Source organism: Mesocricetus auratus, unplaced genomic scaffold (assembly GCF_017639785.1).
Source record: "Mesocricetus auratus isolate SY011 unplaced genomic scaffold, BCM_Maur_2.0 Super-Scaffold_100003, whole genome shotgun sequence".
In the NCBI taxonomy this organism is placed as follows: Eukaryota; Metazoa; Chordata; class Mammalia; order Rodentia; family Cricetidae; genus Mesocricetus; species Mesocricetus auratus.
In genome coordinates this window covers 82,945,338-82,963,480 of record NW_024429188.1, presented here as the reverse complement: position 1 = coordinate 82,963,480, position 18,143 = coordinate 82,945,338, and the positions used below count along the sequence as shown (strand labels likewise).

At 35.3% G+C, this 18,143-nt stretch overlaps 1 protein-coding gene across 1 annotated transcript in view; it reads right to left on the bottom strand.

The window, feature by feature from the left end:
* The window catches only part of Htr2c (5-hydroxytryptamine receptor 2C), a 215,396-nt gene that overhangs the window by 103,718 nt on the left and 93,535 nt on the right, over nucleotides 1–18,143 (bottom strand). The window contains exons 3-4 of the mRNA XM_040744524.1: nucleotides 3,485–3,590; nucleotides 943–1,259 (exon numbers count right to left, since the gene is read on the bottom strand). Coding sequence (XP_040600458.1) covers nucleotides 943–1,259; nucleotides 3,485–3,519 — 352 coding nt within the window. The 5' untranslated portion in view covers nucleotides 3,520–3,590. The remainder of the gene's footprint in view (nucleotides 1–942; nucleotides 1,260–3,484; nucleotides 3,591–18,143) is intronic.

The following is an 18,143-nucleotide window of genomic DNA, read 5'->3' as shown; positions in this document are numbered from 1 at the left end:
GTTTTGCCTTTATGTATGTCTATGTACAACATGCATGCCCTAGTGCCAGCAGAAACCAAAAAAGGGCATCAAATCCCCTGAGACTATAGTCACAAATAGTTTTGAGCTTTCAAGAAGATGTTGGGAAAAGAACCCAGATCCTCTGAAAGCACATCCAGTGTTCTTGATTGGAATTTTATGTGATTTTGATTTTTATCATAAGTACTAGCCAAAACATAGATTAAAATTAACAAAGTAAAGAGATGGCAGAAAATGAAATAAAAAATTGAAGCCTCTCTAAAATCATTATTTAAGCTGAATTTTCTGTCTGTGATATGAGCTTGCATTTATATGCTCAGAAGTTAATTTTTATACCTTGCCTCCTTATAAAATATGAGTTATAGACTACGTGAAGAAGAAAAGCAACTGTTTTTGAATGCCCATTTTATACTAACTACTTTGTCAGCATAAAAAATTACTTATGCTGGGAGAATGGCAGCAATTGAGCTCTTGTGTAGAGTAAGTGAGGCTCTGGGTTCAATTCTCAGTGGCTCAGAAACATTTCTTAAAATAAATTTATTACAGAAGACAAGTTTGGTTTTTCTTTTATGTATTAGATACTTATGACAAGTATACTTGCAAAATACAGGTGAGGTGACATTTTGCAGTTATCCCATTTTGTACAGTTATTCATTATTTGTAAATGACATTAAGGAATAAAGTACTTGTATATAATTTCACTATATTATAAAATGGTTGCTTTAAATTTTGAAAACTCTGCTGTAGTCTTATTTCCTAAACCTCAACATATCCAATCAATTTCTTCTTACTTACATTTTCCTTTTAATTTTTGTTTGCCAACTTATATAGATCAATTAATTAACTGTATGAATAAGTACCACGAGGCTTAGCACAAACTTATGTAACAATTTGAGTCTGAGATATGAATGTAATTGTACTCACCATAAAGAATTGCAAGCAGAGACAGGGGCATTACTAGTAGTCCCACCAGCATATCAGCAATGGCTAGGGACATTAAGAAGTAATTGGTTGCATTGTGCAGTTTCTTCTCCATGCTTACTGCCATGATAACGAGAATGTTGCCCCCTATTGTCATGATTATAATCACGACGATTGAAAGTGCTGGCCAGTTTTGTACCCCGTCTGGGAATTGAAACAAGCGTCCACCATCGGAGGAATTAAAAGTGTCAGTTACTATAGCTGCTACTGGACTTATGGAAATATCGAATTGCCAAACCAATAGGCCGATGAGATGCACACTGAAAATTAAAAAGAAAAAAGAACATCAGGCTTTGCTTACACACAATATTTCACTTATAATACACAATAACCTCCCGCACCACTACCTTGACCATGACTACCTCCACCCTTATCATTTCAATTTCTATCATTTAACTTGTACTGAGTGATTCATATGAGTTAGGCACTTAGTTTAACAAAATATGTATGTATGATCACATTTGATTACATTAAAAACCCACATGATTTCAGTACCAATTTATAACCATTACATAGTTGAAAAAAGAATGGAGTTAAAAAAGGTTAGGTTATGACACTTTGTCAAGCCAATATAGCCAAGTAACTGACAGGACCTGGGTCCATCTTAAGGTCTGATATCACACAATTTTAAAAGTTTACTCTAGTCCCAAAGCATAATATCATTATCATTTAACTTGATGTAATTATTATTATTTTTCTCTTAGATTTTCATTTTATTTGATTATGCTGTATTACTTCAGACAATTTTTATACACGTATATCAGGTACTTTGTGAATATCTCCCTGCCATACCCCAATACTTTTCCTCTGCTCTCCTGTCCCTTGTCATCTTAGGCCCCATTATTCCCTAGACAGTCTTGCTTCTATTTTCAGTTCATCTGTCATATGTGATTATGTGAATCAATGAAGACGAGGCTCTACAAATGAGAGAAAATATGTGGTATTTCTCTTTCAGAGGCCGACTTAATGTTTTATTCTTTGTTTTTGTAAAATATTAATTCTTGAGCTCTCCTTTAAGAAAGCTGTGAAAGAAATAAAGGGAGATTTTCTTAAAGGATCATTTGATCATAAGGAAAATTGGCACTTGATTTGTCTTGACAAAAATTTAAAAGAAAGTGCAAGATATAATCAGAACAATTTTATGAATGTGCTTTGAAATTTGATGTGACAATAATACACATTCATTCCTTTTTAGAAGTATGCCCAGCTGTCAAATTTGCAAAGTGAGTTTCTTCTAGTTGTCAGTTTCTTGCTTTGTGCTTTAAATTTCCCTTCTACTACCTGCCTCATTTGTGTCATTGGTTTTATAGGACTTTAGGCTTAAGAGTAATGGGTGCAGCCAATTGATTCCCATGGGCAGAGTTAGAAATTAAATTTTAAATACACATTTTTATATCGGTCCTTGGACAGAGTCTGTCAGTAAGAATTCCAAGCTAAGTGTCAGTCTAAAACAAGGGAGATATGGATGTTTCACTATTGTAAATTTCAAATTAATTTCCCTCATAGTGATAAGATTTTTTTAAGTTACAAACACAAATATTCTCTCAAGATTTGAGCTCATAAAGTGTGTCCTAAAGTGTGTCCAACAAAACCAACACACTCATCTTTCCTGATAAAAATGATAAGACAAACAATCACATTCATAACTCCCTGTTTGAAAATATCATCTTTGAATGGCTGTATCTGAATGAGACCTACTTTCATATCTATCTATCTATCTATCTATCTATCTATCTATCTATCTATCTATTGATTTCCCTCCCTATCTTTCCATTTATTATATTTCAGTTATTGCAAATGAGCAAAGGAATTCAGAAGTCCTCGGTTGTACTGCTCAGAGTTTACCATTCTACTCCTCAAATAGTAGGTTTGGGTTAGGTGGGATTTACAGTGGTTTTATTCTTGTATCTGATTCTTTACCTACTCCTTTACATTGTGTTCTATTGAATTCAACTATCGATTCATTCCAGGATCACGGTGTTCTATTCTGTCCAGCTACATTCTCAATCCCTCCACTATTCTTTACAAAATAAAATACTTATAATAACACCCTCTCTCTCCTTCTCCTTTTTTGCCTAGTTCACCATCTGGCTATCCTAAGCTGGCAGTAATCTTGTAGCCACTCTGTCTCAATCCCCTGGGTGTCTGCATTATAAGTATGCAGTGCCATAATAAGCAGCCACTTGATTGTCTTAATTGTTCAGTTCATAAAAGAAGGAAAACCTTTAAGCTTTACCCATGGTAAAAAGCAACAAAAAATGTAATTATTTTAACTGAGGCTATTATCCCTGTATCATGAGCTTTAAAATGTTATTAGATGCCTGATTTTCCCTATTCCTCATTTATTATCTTTAAATAGGAAATACTAATCTTTTTTGATACAGGTCATAGAGTTGCCTGGTCATAGGCAAGCATTTTTTTAACACAGAGTAAGCAGTTGTAAAAGTAATTTGGCTGTTATAAAAACAAGCAGTAAAATCCTTACAGGAACGAGTGCATCCCATTGCTCAAGTTCACCATGATTGCTTCAGTCTTAAGCAACCACAGGATTCAAATTGAGAATTGGGAAATTAACAGACTGGTTTCATTCCCTAAGGAGAGAAAAAGAGAAGAGAAAAAAGGACATTAATTAAAATTTCAAATAACTTGCATATCTGACAATTACATAACCTCAAATGCACTAGTTTGGCGGTAAGAAAGTCAATACTCCATTTAACAAAAAGGTAACATGTTGTATGGAAGCAGTAAAGAATGGCTAAGAACAATTTTGCTCACGTATTTACAGGCTCAAAACTATCCATTCTTGTCACATCTAGGGTCTAGGGATGTGTGGATCTACTGCAGATTCCCCCATTAGGTTATACAGAACTTCAAATCAGTGTTTTGAGAAAGTATGTCCTTAGAGAAAGGAAGTATAAATATATCCTTGAGATTTGCAAAACACTGAAAAACATACAATTTCTAAAATTAAAAGGTTTCTCCTTATATTAAAATGAAAACCTATAACAGATATCAAGAATTTGTATAACATAAATGTATTTTTTACATTTTCAGTTGTTTTCCAAATGAAGCAATCTGCATTTATATAGAGAGTTCTATTTATACTGTTGCATTAACCAACAACATTCACAAGAGGGCAGCAATAACTGGTTTATACTCAAATATATCAGTCACGTTTACCATATTAATCACAGCAGTCACTCTATGTAATAACTAATTAGTAGCTAATTAATGAAATGTTATAGCTCAAGCAGATGAGGTAGTATTGAAAATTGAAAACTAAAGGTCAATTGTATTACATGATTGAAACAATAGTCTTAGTTTCTTTTGTCGATTAAGAGGTAATACTTTATCTTCAAGTAATTTATAAAAGAATTTCAGAGTGGCTACTTTTGGTTTCTATAAAATGTCTTTCAATGGGTTGTTCATGCTATCACAAAATAAGTATTGGACTACTCATTACTTATTACTATACTTGGAATATGAACATGTTGGTTGAGAATTAAATTGTACAAAAATGCATCTTTTCTGGGTGGAGTCTACCACTATCCATCTTTACCCCGGACACTGAGGAAGTAGTGTGAATGCTAGTGACTAACATGGTAATCTTTTGGTTTTTTTCATAGAGATCCATATCTAAGAACAGAGATGTCAAAGCAATCTGTTCTCTAGTCTGTCTTGTCTGGGTTTTTGAGTTTGGATTTGACTACACTTTCTAGCCACACTAAGCACACACTTAATATCTGTATTCTTTGTAAGTTTATAAAGAGATTTCAAGAGTCAAGATTGTTAAGTTTGCAAGTACCATTTTGGTATGAGTCTTTGTGTGTGTGTGTGTGTGTGTGTGTGTGTGTGTGTGTGTGCGTGTGTGTGTGTGAGAGAGAGAGAGACAGAGTTTAAATGTGTATACGAGAGAGGGACATTAAATTGTTAGAGAACACAGCAAAACACTGTAAGATCCATTTTATGTACTTTATAAAAATTTTTAAGGAATATGAAAATGAAAATCTGTCTTGATACTCTTTCTTTGGCATTCAAAACTTGGAATCAAGATTTGACTAGAATAATGTGTTTCCCCATTCCTCATCTCATTTAATATAACTTTTTTCCTCGTCATTCAAATTATCAATTTAATATGTTCTGCCTTTTTTCTGCAGCATTGAATTTGACCTTTTAATTCTAACAAAACCATTTCCTTACTCTAATGAATATGTGAAATATGATTTCCTGGTGAGTAGAGACTAATAATATTTGTGAGAGAGGGATTTCAGTGTCTATTAGGCCATTTTTATCTGTTAAGACCATCAGACAACACAGAAGTCCCTCTTCTTTTTGTGGTCTAGAAATAGGTGATGGAAAATGCTGAAGGATAACAAAAAATATCAATGTCCTTTAACTTTTCAATTTTATCTCTCTAAAATATCAAAATATTTATTTTTAGTAATGCCAAAAGTTCTAAAATCCTTTTTATCATTTATTTTTCAAGTATTGAATAATTAGTGTAAGAGGCAAAAATTGTCTAAGATGTATTCTGTCTCAATAAGATTATAGTAGAACAATATAAATTTACTTGCTATTGCTGTATATGGTCATGACCTTGTGAAACATTTTTATACACATTCTTAGCTCTGGTAGAATTGAATTATTGTTTCACAAAATACTATGTTTTCTTAAAAATTAGCTAATTCTATATTATTTCCCTTGAAAGTACAGATAAAATATTAAACAGCAGCTACTTGTTTTCTAACATTTCAGTTTCATTAAGAAAATAATAATCATAGATATCTATTATGCGCATAAATCCCTAAGTTTTTAACTAAAATTACTTGAAGTCCTGGTCATGTAAAACTTGTTTTATTTATTTCATTTAAATTCTGTCTTATTTTTCTAGTACCAAGGATAAAACATCCTTCCCCTATCACAGAAGTAAAACAACCATTAAAAATTTCCATTCATAAAACTGACTAAACCAAATAGAAAATTCTCTTGAAGTGTTTGTGGAGGTTTAGGAACATAATATAGACGAAATAATTTACATGAATTATATGACCAAAATTCTGTTTCATTATAAAATACAATAATAGTTTTTGAAATCAATATTCTGTGTGTTTGAAATAGTGTTTAAGGATGCAAAAGTGTTCAAGCCTCGAATAACTAAAAAGTGAATCAAAGAAGTATATATATATAATATACATTTATATATATGATCAAAGAAGTATATATATAATATACATTTATATATATGATAAACACACACACTTTCTGATCTCTACCTCTTATATTCTACTTATGTTTCAAAATGGAACTTTAGTGGTTGCATAAGCAGAAACAGACCTGGTTGGGGGGTGGTATGCCTTTCTGTATGTATGTTTCTTTTGTTAGTTGATGCATAAAGCACTGATTGGTCTGTAGCCAGGGAGAAAGTATAGGCAGGGCTATGATACGAGGAGAATTCTCTGGAGAGGTTGTGGAGAGGAGTTGAAAGGAGATGCCATTTAGCTATGGGGAAGGTAGGAAGCACTAGGTGATCTGTGGTAAGATAAGGCCATATTATGGGTTAATAATTAAGAGAGAGTTAGCCAGTAACAGGCCTGAACCATAAGCCAAACAGCTTCTAATTAATATAAGTCTCTGTGTGTTTATTTGGGGCCAAACGGCTGTGGAACCAGAAAAAACAGAAACTTCTGGCTACACAGAACATTTGGGAGTTCAAACATTTAAACTTGGGAAGATTTGTGATTTGTGAAATTTTATAAACTCCATTTTAAGATAATTAACGAATTGCTACCTTCTAAGTAGAATGAATCTGTAGGAATTCCATAGAAACTGTGAGCATTTAAGTACAAATGTGTGAGGAGACAGAAAAATAAAAAATAACCTGAAACTAATTGATTTTCTCAAGTGTGGAATGATAATAGGAATAGAAGTGAATTTTCTATCAGCATCTATTCATATCAGTTTCTTATTTCATCATTGTACACAAATCATAGACATTTCCATGAAGTTTCTAAAGTTAAGACAAAATTAGGGACAAATCTTAATTTCCATATACTTTTCAATAGTATGAGTTTATGGCAGATATTAAGTAACTAGCATTGTAAACATAAACCCAAACACCGAACATTAATTTTTAACTTTGTTTATTAAACCTATGTCTATATGTTAATAGAGTACACTTGTTCATTAAAATAGGTCATAAAAATCATGTGAACACTTGAAAATAGCTGAACCAAAATAAGACTGCTGTTAAATATTCAGAAACAAATTTTGAACTGTCAAAATCCTTATCAGTCACCAAAATACAGAAAGCCATAATCAGTAATTATCTTCATGTGTGTCTCTCTGTGTGTGCCATTCCTTTTCAGCTAATTAGTCAACTACAGTGTGTAAAGCGGTTTATTAAAAGGAGGGGTAAGTGAGACTTGGAAAAGTTGAAGATGCAAAATTGAAAAGAATAAAATCTTACCTAATGGTAGATGGCAGAGTTATTATTTTATATACATTACATTTGAAGAATAAAGAACTTTAGAACTCCGTGGTAAAACTTGGTTATCTTTTCTGTCCTACATCCTCTGAAACTACCTCTTTCAGATTGTTTTTTACCTTTAGATTTCTGGAAAATCTGTCAGGTAACCATGGTGACATAGCACATTATTTTTTACCCATATTGAAACTAGGCTGTAGAATACACACTTGAAAACTATTCTCGTGTGACTTTTTAAAATTCCATTTATTTTCGCGTGCGCGCGCGCGCACGCGTGTGTGTGTGTGTGTGTGTGTGTGTGTGTGTGTGTGTGTGTGTGCATACTCACTGCATGTCATAGAAGAGATGTGGAAAACAGGGGGGAAATTAGAAGAAGTCACTCTCACCTTCCACCAAATGTGTCTTGAGGATTGATATCAGGTCATCGTACTTGGGTGTCTGCACCTTCACTGACTAAGCTATTTTACCCACCATTGCCTGACTGTGTATGATAAATTATAGAAGAACTAGCTATGTAACATTGCATTTGAAGCTTTGGTTTTGCCAGTTTTCAATGCTCAAAAACTAAAGACCCACAATTTTAAAAGGTTTCCCTCTGGAACATCATAGAAAACGGGTATAAAGAACAGAAAGTGGAGGGAAGGTGGGGTGATGTGAATATGATGTGTAATTGGAAGACCAGTGGGTTGTCGTGAGGCCAGTCGCAACAAAATCAGGAAGACAAAAATATGTTCCCACATTAAAATCCAAAAGGAGAGGGACTATCTGGAAAGAAGTGAGCTGCAGGAATGGGAGGAGAAAGAAGAAGGTAATAGTGGAGATTGTCTCATATAAACTCTATATACATCTAAAACTGACAAAGCTTAAATAAAATGTCAATGAAATCTTCCTTCTGATTATTATATGCAGTCATCTTTCAGCAGATGGTGATATCAAAAGTTAATCAGTCACAAATGTTCAGATAGCTCCTGTGAAGAAAATAATTATGTACAGATTTATAACAGTCTGGGAACTACGTATATAATCCAAAAATTATCCTTAGGCCTATGGCATGTTTCATGAATGTTCCTTTCAATTTTAAGCGTTCTATAGAGATTTTGTAATACAGCACATTCTTTTCATTTTAAAATTTCATGTTTGCCTTGAATAGTCATATCATGTAATTCTTTATGATTTGATGAAAAAATTCTAGAGACTTAGTGGTAAACATGGGAACTGATAATATTGTGAGTTTATTTAGAATTGTATTCTATGAAATTAAACAAAACCAAACACTCTATTTTCAATTTTAAGGTCCTAACTTATTCTACAAGCTTGAATTCACAGAACTTCTGAGGTTGAAAAATTATAAGGGACAAAATGATCTAGTTCCTTGTCTTCAGGAATGTCTATATTTAAGTCCCTTTCACAAGCTTGACAGTTGACGCTCTTTAGAACAACCTTCAGCAGAGGCAATTTCAAAGTCCTCCCCTGTTCTGCAATCTGCTCTGTCAGGAAGTGTTATTTTATACCAGGCAAAAGAGCCTCGAGTTAATAGACATCAGTGGAAAGGAAAAAATCCCTTAATAACTCAGATAAGGGATATCTATACCTCAGGCTTGAGGCTGTTAGATTATTGTGTTCTTGCTAGACTTGTCCTAGAATGCAGCCCCTCACACCTAAAACTGGACCCTTCCCAGTAGTGTGGCAAGAGGGAAATATCACAATTCTGACTGTGCAGTTATATATGCTGGGAGGTTTTATACTTTCTTATTTGAAAGCAGGGGGCAGCATTTGGGAGATGGTACTTGGGGTCTTTTCTGGACATTTTATTAGATCTCATAACACTAACATGATTATTTATTCTGAAAGGAATTCTTGCCCATACTTACACTCCCTCACTCTGCTGTCCAGAAATTACTAATGAGTATTGAGGCAAATAGACTTTTTCCTCTTGTACTTGAACTGCAAATGAAGCATTTTTCCTTATTCGTGTTTTCTAAATTCTTCTGCTTGTTATGTGTTATAGGAGGTTTTCTTTTGTTTTGCATTGTTGGGATGTCCTAGGCCTCATGCATGAACTACATTCTCAGGCCCACATGAAAGCAATTATTGTGAAATTTAACAAGACTAGAAAACTGAACTCCTTAGAATCTTAGATAGCACTACATGATCATAACTACAAGCTCAAAATTAAGGTGCTTTTCATTGTGCTAAATATATCTATCAGTTTTTAAAATGTTAATGCTTTCAACCAAGTCTTTTCTAATACAAATATGCTGCTGATATGTCTAATACTTATGTTTTCACAAACTCAAAGAATTCTTTAAGTTCCAGGAAGCCAAATTGGACCCATGCAAACAGGTCAGATTCACTCCAGATATTATTCAACCTCTCCCTGGTCATGGGACTTTCCTCCCTTATCTTGAGACCCCTCCCTGGGGAACCCTTCCCTCATCTTACAATCTTCCCCTCAAATACCAGGACCTAAGAAAGAAAATTTTAAACCTAACTTTGTCCTCTACTCTGCTAACATTTTGCCAAATCTACAGAGATGCCAGAGTTCCAGACAGCTAGGACTACAGTGGAACCACCAGCTACTCCAGATGTGGCAACACCTCAGCTTTCTCAGGTTCCCCCAAAGATGGTCAATGCCCCCAGGTCAGCATGAAGTAGTCTTAAAATCTCAACGTCCTTGATCCCGAACCTGCCACGTCTAATACCCCCATCTCTTTTTAATCATAAATAAAGGTGGGAATGAAAGATACAGGCATTACGCTGGCCTGTCCTGTTACCTGGCAGGATACACTCAGGCAGCACTCTGGCCAGCCCAGAGTTCTGTGAGAACCATGCAGGCGCAAAGGACCCCTTTAAAGGGCTGACCACTGTATGCCCTTTTTTACTCTCATCTTCCTCTCCATCCCATCTTCTCTCTTACTCTCATCTCTGTCTCTCACTGTCTGTCTGTGTCTCTGTCTCTGTGTCTCTGTCTGTCTGTCTGTCTGTCTCTCTCTCTCTCAGCTCTGCACAGGTTGGTTACTTCTCACCCCCTTTTCCCTCCCTGTCTACCAATAAAACTCCACATAGGGAAACATAATCTTAGATAGCAAGTTTTGTGCAGTAGGAACTATTCCATTCACCTAAAATAATACTCCAAAAATAGTTCTCAAATTATTAGAACCCAAGTTGCTGTTGCAAATCATTCCACAGTTGTAGTAACAAACATTGAAGGAATCTGTCACAGTGGGCAGCATGCCCAGCCGTTTGAAGCTGTTTCTCCATAGGTGGTAGGAGAATTCTGCCTAAATCATCTCAGCCAAAGTATCCTTATAGCAAAATAAACTACAGACTCTTAAAGAGCAGAACTAATGGAGAAACCATATGTTAATGTATGTGTTTGGAACCAATTCCATATGAGTTGAAAGACTGACAACTGTACAACCAAAATTCTGTGTTCAAACACTAATTGATTGCCTATTATGTGCTCAACACTCTGCCAGTTGCTGCCCCTGTGGTAGAAAGCAAGGCAGAAATGACCCTGCTCTCATAGAGCTTACATTCTAGCACAACACTCAGGCAACAAACATGTCAGAGTGTACCATTGCTGTGAATGAATTGTATTCATATATTAAGATAAAGAGTTACTAGAGGAGATATATTGGATAGATTTATAGCCACATGTATTCTTGATTGAGGGCATTTTAGCATTAATCACAAATACACACTTATTTTACAGTGGCGATACAGGCACTTGACAATTATTAATGATGAGAATACTTTTCTGTTAGTTTTACAAACTCAAAACAAAATTTCCATTAATTTTGTGAAGGTACATACAATCAACTCAACTTAGCTGAATAAAAATGCAATTACCCCTTAGGTTTTACAATGAAGTTCCTTCATCCCTGTCTCATTTGATTAAGAAATCATACAGGCTGGACTGTCTAGCAGGCCTTGCTTGTTGTAGATGTTCCAGTTGAGTCAAGAAAAGCGAAAAGTTCAATCAGTTGCCCAGATGTATTTATTGCCAAATAATCAAGTACTTGGATACATCTGGACATCCGAATGAACTCTTAACTCCTCATCTCTCCAACAGTTCTTCATTTCACAGTTTTACACTCCTGGATAAAGAGGAGAGAAATGAACAAAAAACTCTACTTTGGAGTTAAAGGATTGATTAGTCTTTCTTGTTTTGCAGTTCCATGTTAAAAAAAAAACAGCAGTCTCTGCCACTGGTGAATAACATATTACTAGAAAATATACTTGAGACACCAGCTAGCAACAATACCTATACAAAATAGGTTCAGCAGTAACAATGAAGACTTGTGACAAATACAGAAAATTTAGTGGACAAGTTGGATTTTCATAACTTACATTAAAATGTATCATGTTAAAAATCCTATTTTGTGAAACACAGGTCATTAGACAGGGTGGGAGAGGGTATGGTTTCAGACATGACCCTATTACTCAGTTGGTGTGTCACTTAGAATAAACAATCAAACTTCTTGTGTCTCAGTTGTTTCACCAATGGTATATGAAGTTAAAGTGGGAGATAATAGGTATATTCTTGTTATTGCCAACTGAATGTAAAACATGACACACACCTGAAAGTACCTCCTGATTTAAAAAAGAGTAGGAGAGTGATTTGGGGGTATTTCATTTTTATTAATTTTTAATTAAATTGAAACAATCTTATTTTACACCCTGTCCTCTTTCTCACCCCACCATTGTCCCATCCCACCCCCTTCCACTCCTCATGGAGGATGAGGCCTCCTGTGGGGATCATCAAATCTCACATCACTTGGAAGAACCTAGACCCTCCCTGTGTATGTAGGCTGAGAGAGTATCTCTCCATAGGGGGAGGATAAATACTGGTTACACTGCCAGAGGCTTCATAGACTGTCCAAGCCTCCCCTCCCAACTGACACCCACATTCAGAGGGCCTAGTTCGGTCTTACGCAGGTTTCCCAGCTGCCAGTCTGGAGTAAGTGAGCTCTCACTTGCTCAGGTCAGCTGTTTCTGTGGGTTTCCCCAACATGGTATTGACCTCTTTGCTCAAAGGGGTATTTTCGTAATGCAGCCCAAACAGTGTACAAACCAATGTGCATGCAGTCTTTAGCATCTATTTTTTTCAACTTTCGTAGATGGAAGAGTTAGAAGATCACATCAAGTCATGAAAAAATTTAATACATAATTATCTATTTGTGATTTCTTATTTTAAAAATTCTGTGCCTAGAATAATTACAGAAAAGTGTATTTTAAGGAATACTGCCTAGTTTGGAGGCACTCAGAAATCCACATTTCAAGTTCAACCAGAACAGCGGTCCTCAACCTGTTTGTCAACCCTTTGGTGGAACTGGTACAAAAAATGAGTATTTTCAAAATTGTCCAACAAATCAACAAAATAGTACAGGATGAACACACTCTAGCTCAGTACTTCTCAACCTTCCTTATGCTGTGACCTTTTAATACAGTTCCTCATGTTGTGGTGATCCCCGACCACAAAATTAGTTTAGTTGCTATTTAATAACTGTAATTTTGTTACTGTATGTTTTCTGCTGGTCCTAGACAAGGTCATTTGACCACCAAAGGGTTGACATTGTGAAGGTATTAGATCACATCTAGAAACTACTCTATATTGCCAGGTATGCAGTTGACATGCTAAGAAGGAAGAGGGAAATCTCATGGGGCCTCAGCCCTAGACAATGAATCAAAGGGTACCAAGGAATGCAGAGAGTCAGAGAAATCATTTTTCCAGGAAATGAGCCCACTAACTGGTTATCCAATATCAAATGGTCAGGCATGAAAATACATACATACGAGCAACAGTATCCAAACTGAGTCGACCTTGTTTATATATTCTGGCATATATATGAATAACATTGCAATTAAAGAAAAAGAAGTCATGGATAGAGGAAGTATTGCGGAAGAGGAACATGGGAGGGTTTGGAGAGAGAAAAGAGTAAATGATGGAAATGTTTTAATTTTGGAAAATAAAATGATTGCTACATATGACAATTACACTGCAATTTTATATAAATGTATATAAATGTACTCACAATTTTAGAACTGTATGATGATGTGGTGTGAAATAATTTAACAAATAATGGGAAAGAGAAAGAGATAGATTAATCAAGTATTACAGAATTCATCTATTTACAATCTGAGAGATGAGGTCATAGAAAAATATTGACTTATCCATACTATTATGTGTGTATTAGAAAGTTTTTTCAAAAGAAATTTTATATTCCAATGAGACATGAAAAACATTGCTTCCTAAAAATAAAACCTTCATTAGTTTATCTCTTATTGAGGTTTTTATTTTTAAGCACCTTGACATGCCAGAAGTTCTGTTGTTACAAACAGAAGGAAATAGAAATATTATTTTAATGTTCTAAAATGTGAATGATATATTTTTCTTAGTAAAATATTAGTCTTTGTCATTGATATAAAATGCAATAGGCCCTGTTCTTCTTGGATGGCTTTTTATGGAATCTATTTCATGATAATACACTCTGAGAAAAGTGTTATCTCTAGTTGATTGACATTTCCAATAACGATGTATTAGTCTTTTGCCAGTATCACCTTTTCCACTTAACAACAGTATCTGATTGCTTAAGCTCTGTCATCTAAGCTCTTCAGGGAAGTGCAATAACAGGGGCTCATTTAGCACAAGCCGTAGCTCTAATTTGGCACTGTTCATAAATATCTTGAGAGGCAACTGGCTCCATTATGCATGCCTAGGCATAATTTTTTAATATTAGTGACTAAATGGGCTGAAATGGAACTTTTATTAGAAATATTCATTACCCATTTGAAACCTCTATCCACTTCAAAAATTTATATAGAAAATATATTCACCACTACTCACCATTGGCGAACATTGTGAGAACTTTGTCTCACATATGACATTGTAGCCCATCTAAATCATGTGTGCTAGGATTGTCAAGAATATTTTACTTTTTATTTCAGTAAGGTTGTATTTCTTGGGATCAGAGAAATACCATTTGAATAGTGCTTTATTTTTCTAAACTGCATATAATGCTGAGTAACACAATGCATACACCTACATACAAGTAATATTATACAGACCAAGTAGGGTATATTTAGAAACATATATGTATATATGTTATACATACACATGCATGTATATAATAACAATTAATGAGAAAAGGAATATGAATTTAAAAGAGAGTATGAAGGGGTATATGGAAAGGCTAGTGAGAAGAAAAGAGAGGAAGAAATGATGTAATTATATTAAATTTTTAAAAAATAAAAGAATTTTAAAACTATTAAATACATGTATCAATATGCACATTTTTCTTTATGTTGCAAAGTATAGCCAGTGTTGTTATTTGTACCATTATGTATTTTTAAAATGTGACAATGGGCCATGTTTCCTTATATTACAAGTTACCACTTTTAGGTTTAAACTAGAGCATTCTGTTATATAAATGCAAATACTGTATTTTAAAGCAAAACTCAGTAGTTAAGATTACTGGGGATATACTGCCATCTTAGGAATACATGAAGTGATGTGAGATGATTTAAAATAATGCAATGAAGAGAATTTGTCATGTAGTATGCTCTGTAGATTTTGAAAATCGTTTTCACTTTAACAGAGTAAAAGATAACACATTTAGGAGAGTATAGCAGCAAAAAAGTTTGTTAATTTTTTTCAAAATGCACTATATATCTGGTGGTGTTCTAGACCTTGGGATATACCACTAAATGGAGAAAAGATCTCTCCCCTTGGAAGAGGAGGCAGAAAGTGCGTAAGAAGGGGTGGACACTAGGTAAACTAGGCCCTCTAAGTAAACTGAACAAGGCCCATATGAGTTCACTAAGACTGAGGCAGCATGCACAGGGCCTGCATGGGTCTGCATCAGGTCCTCAGCATATATAAAAATACATACATACATACATACATACATACATACATACATACGTGTGTGAGTGTGTGTGTGTGTATTTCCAGTTTAGTATTTTTATGGGAACCTGAATGTGTGAATGAGTAACTATCTGATTCTTGTGGTTTCCTTTGGGATCTTTTCTTTCTGTTGTTTTGTCCTGTCCAAATTCAATGTGATAGTTTTTGTTTTATGTTATATATTTGTATTTTGATATATTTTATACAACGAATGGATGAATGAATACGTAGACACTAGGGTAAAGGTTAACAACTGAATTGTCAGTTATACCACTGGGAGAGGGAAAAGCAGTTTTCTCCAATGGTGTGACACTGGGTATATCAACCACTCCAGGACAGGTCTCATATTTAGTAGTAGTTGACCAACATTTAATGGACTCCACAGTTTTTGTGTGTATTTTCATTTGGTTGCAGTTTTTCTCTCTGTTTGTGTGTTATTTTATTTTGTTTTAATGATTTAGAAGATTTTGTTGTTGTATTAAGTTTTTCTTTTTTGGGTAGTTTTGGGAGGGCGAGAGAATCCGGAAAGACTTGGGGAAAGGGAAAAATATGATGAAAACATTTAAATATAAAATTGTTTTAAATAATAAAAATTAAAAAAGAAGTAAATAAAGTTACTAATATCTTAAGGTCAGCCACTGAGCATATTTTGAGTAAGTGAAAGGAAATTTTACAATTTCAAAGGAAAAAGTGGTATCATCATAAAAGGGAAACTTAACAACATTAAAGCTGAGTTGCAAATAAAAGTGTTTCCTCATTATTCAAGTGAGATGGATTCCTTTATGCTATAACATTTTGAAAGTGGAGCTTTTAGACATGAGTTAGTTGTATCATGAGAATAAATGACTCACACAAGAAGTTATTTTTACGTGTGTGATTTGTATACACACACACACACACACACTCGCACACATGTATTTGTGATGTGGTATTTCTATGTGGGGTGTGTGTAGTATATGTGCACAAACAATGAAGTTACAGACATGGGAAGCCAGTTGGTTTTTCACCTGGGTGCTAGGATCTGAGCCCCGTTCCTCATACTTGAACACCAAGCGCTCTTACTTGTTAATATTTGATTGTGTTCTGACAAATAAAGCTTGCTTGGAGTCAGAGAGTGGAGCTAGCCACTAGCTGACCAAAATTAACCATAGAGGTTTGGAGGACTGTAGACAGAGTGGAGACACTAAGGTAGGGTAGAGAGAGGATTTCAGCCATTTTGGACAGAAGAATGGAAGAGGTAGGAGGTGACTGGTGACTGCTCCCTGCTTCTCTGATCTTTCAGGTTCTTACCCCAATAACTGACTCCTGATTTTTTTTTATTGATAAAGACTAATTAAATTAACACTTCACTTACTAACTGCCCTCGAGCCCCAAAAACCATTTCTTACAGTGGAAAAAAACTAGCTTTTCAATATCTAGTGAAGCATAGATACACCCTGTGGTCACCTACACGCTTTTCTGCTTGTTTTTATCGAGATGGGGTTTCTCTGTGTGGCTTTGGAGCCTGTCCTCGCACTCACTCTGCAGACTAGGCTGGCCTCGAATTCACATAGATTCACTTGCCTCTGCTTCCCAAGTGCTAGGATTAAAGATCTGAGCTTACATTTTCTTTATTTCATTTTACTTTTTTAAATGAATTTTATTTATATAAAAACAATCTTATTTTACATACCAATTTCAGTTCACTCTTCCTCCCCCCCCACCCCTTCCCTCCTCCCACCCATTCCCTTCACCATCTCCCCATCCCATCCCCATCCACTCCTCAGGGAGGGTGAAGCCTCCTCCCATGGGGGAATCATCAAAGTCTGTCACATCACTTTGGGCATAACCTAAGCCCTTCCCCATATATCTAGGCTGAGAGAGTATCTCTCCATGGGGAATGGGCTCCCAAAGCCCATATGTGCACTAGGGATAGAGACTGGTTCCACTGTCAGAGGTCCCATAGACTGCCCAGGCTTCCTAACTGACACCAAGTTCAGGGGACCTGGTTAGGTTTTATGCTGATTCCCCAGCTGTCATACTGGAGTCAGTGAGCTTCTACTTGCTCAGGTCAGCTGTTTCTGTGGGTTTCCCAATGTCTACACTGTAACCACTCTCATCAAAATCCACAGCTTTCAGCAAACCAGTCAGTATAACAGTAAGCAAGTAATCAGTGATTTGCTAAACAAGCATGCACATTCCAATTAATAGTCTTTAGTTTTCAGTATTGTTTGGATATTTAGGTATTATGGTCTCCTGGAAATAATGTACTTAAAGTATGTTTCTAATATAAATGGCCACCCTTATCCTTTAAGTACAAATTCCCTTAGGAATATCCCCTTCTTTAACAGTTTCCAGAGGAAAGTGTGCTAGGTAGAAAGAAAGGGAGTGAAATGCCCTCTTGAATCTGTTTGCTTAGCAAAATCTTAGACACAGGGGCATCAGTACCACATTTACTTAGAAACAAACTGCATGATCAGGATCAGTCATATCTTGGTAAACAGGGAATTTAAAAGTAATTAAAAGAGAGAGACTTAAAACACTATAATGGAAAAATATCCTGTTGTCTGCTAATAACCTATTGTCAAGTGATGGCCTTTGAGTAAGTGATGAAGCCCCACAGGCTTCTTGAAAGCAACTGAAAGCATAAAAAGAGAACCAAATGACAAGGGCTTTAAACTGGCCCCAAATACACAAAACCAAGAGGTACAATGACAGCATCTTATCTTGTGAGTAATTCTTTACAGATCCAAAGTCATCAAACTGGAAGGC